The 1,018-nt window shown below is 64.2% G+C and overlaps 1 protein-coding gene across 1 annotated transcript in view; it reads right to left on the bottom strand.

Moving 5' to 3' along the window:
- IGSF9 (immunoglobulin superfamily, member 9) overlaps window positions 1–1,018 on the bottom strand; it is a 14,211-nt gene that overhangs the window by 7,175 nt on the left and 6,018 nt on the right. The window contains exons 5-7 of the mRNA XM_009322020.1: window positions 753–870; window positions 427–568; window positions 84–222 (exon numbers count right to left, since the gene is read on the bottom strand). Of these exons, the coding sequence (XP_009320295.1) occupies window positions 84–222; window positions 427–568; window positions 753–870 (399 nt within the window). The remainder of the gene's footprint in view (window positions 1–83; window positions 223–426; window positions 569–752; window positions 871–1,018) is intronic.

The raw sequence follows: 1,018 nt of genomic DNA on the forward strand, positions 1-1,018 counted from the left end.
GGCCCAGCAGAGCCTTTCTGTGAGCGGAGCCACTGACAGCGTAGCCTGGGCTTACGAGGGGCTGCAGGGCTCTTACACAGCACTGTGACGAAGGCCGAGGCAGAAGGTGGCTTCCACAGCCCGTTGCTGGGGATGCAGGTGTATTTGCCGGCATCATCCGGGGTTGTTCGCTGGAGCAAGAGACTCCCGTCCACCAGGACACGGACCCGAGTCTGGAGGCGGCTGCAAGGGAAGGGGAGAGCAGTGGTGAGCAGTGCGGCTGGGACCACCCCCAGTGCCCCAGGATGAGTGAACACCCCCCGCCATGCACCCAGCCAGCCCACTGCGCTCAGATCCAGGCTTTGCAGGGCCACAGCAGCCTGCTGGCCCCAGCACTGCTGGCAGGAGCCCGCAGCCGCCTTGGTACCATCCCTGTCCCCACCATACCTGAGGTGGAAAACGTTGCTGCTGCCCTGGAACCAGGTGTAGGTGAGGTTTCCCGGGTATGCCTCGGCCTGGCACGCCAGAAAGGCATCTTGGGAGATGTTGACAGTAACGTTCTGGGGTGGCACCACGATGATGGGTGGCCCTGCAGTGTGGGGCAGAGGGGACAGTGAAGGCTGGGGACAGGGGACAGCCTCAGCTGCTCCCAAAGCCCATCATTCCTGCGCCTGCCCCAAAACCAACCCCTGCAATGTGGCTCCTCTGTGCCCTGCAGCAGCACCCAGTGGGGTGGCCCATGCAGCCAGGGCTGGGAGAGCACCCGCTCTTACCCTGCACAAGCACACGGGTGGTGTGGGTGATGGTGCCCTCCTCGCTGGAAGCATGGCAGGTGTAAGTGCCTGCACTGGCACGCTCCACGACAGCGATGCTCAGTGTCCCGTTCCTCACCTGCAACGGCACCAGGCACATGGCATGGCCACCAAGGGACAGGACACTCAGGAATGTGGCGCTGTAGGCAGGGCCGGTGGCAGGAGGTGGGTGCCACCGTGGTGGGGACAGGCGCCCACTCTCCAGCCAAGCAGAGTCGCATTGGTCT

Source organism: Pygoscelis adeliae, unplaced genomic scaffold, assembly GCF_000699105.1.
Source record: "Pygoscelis adeliae isolate BGI_AS28 unplaced genomic scaffold, ASM69910v1 Scaffold654, whole genome shotgun sequence".
Classification (NCBI taxonomy): Eukaryota; Metazoa; Chordata; class Aves; order Sphenisciformes; family Spheniscidae; genus Pygoscelis; species Pygoscelis adeliae.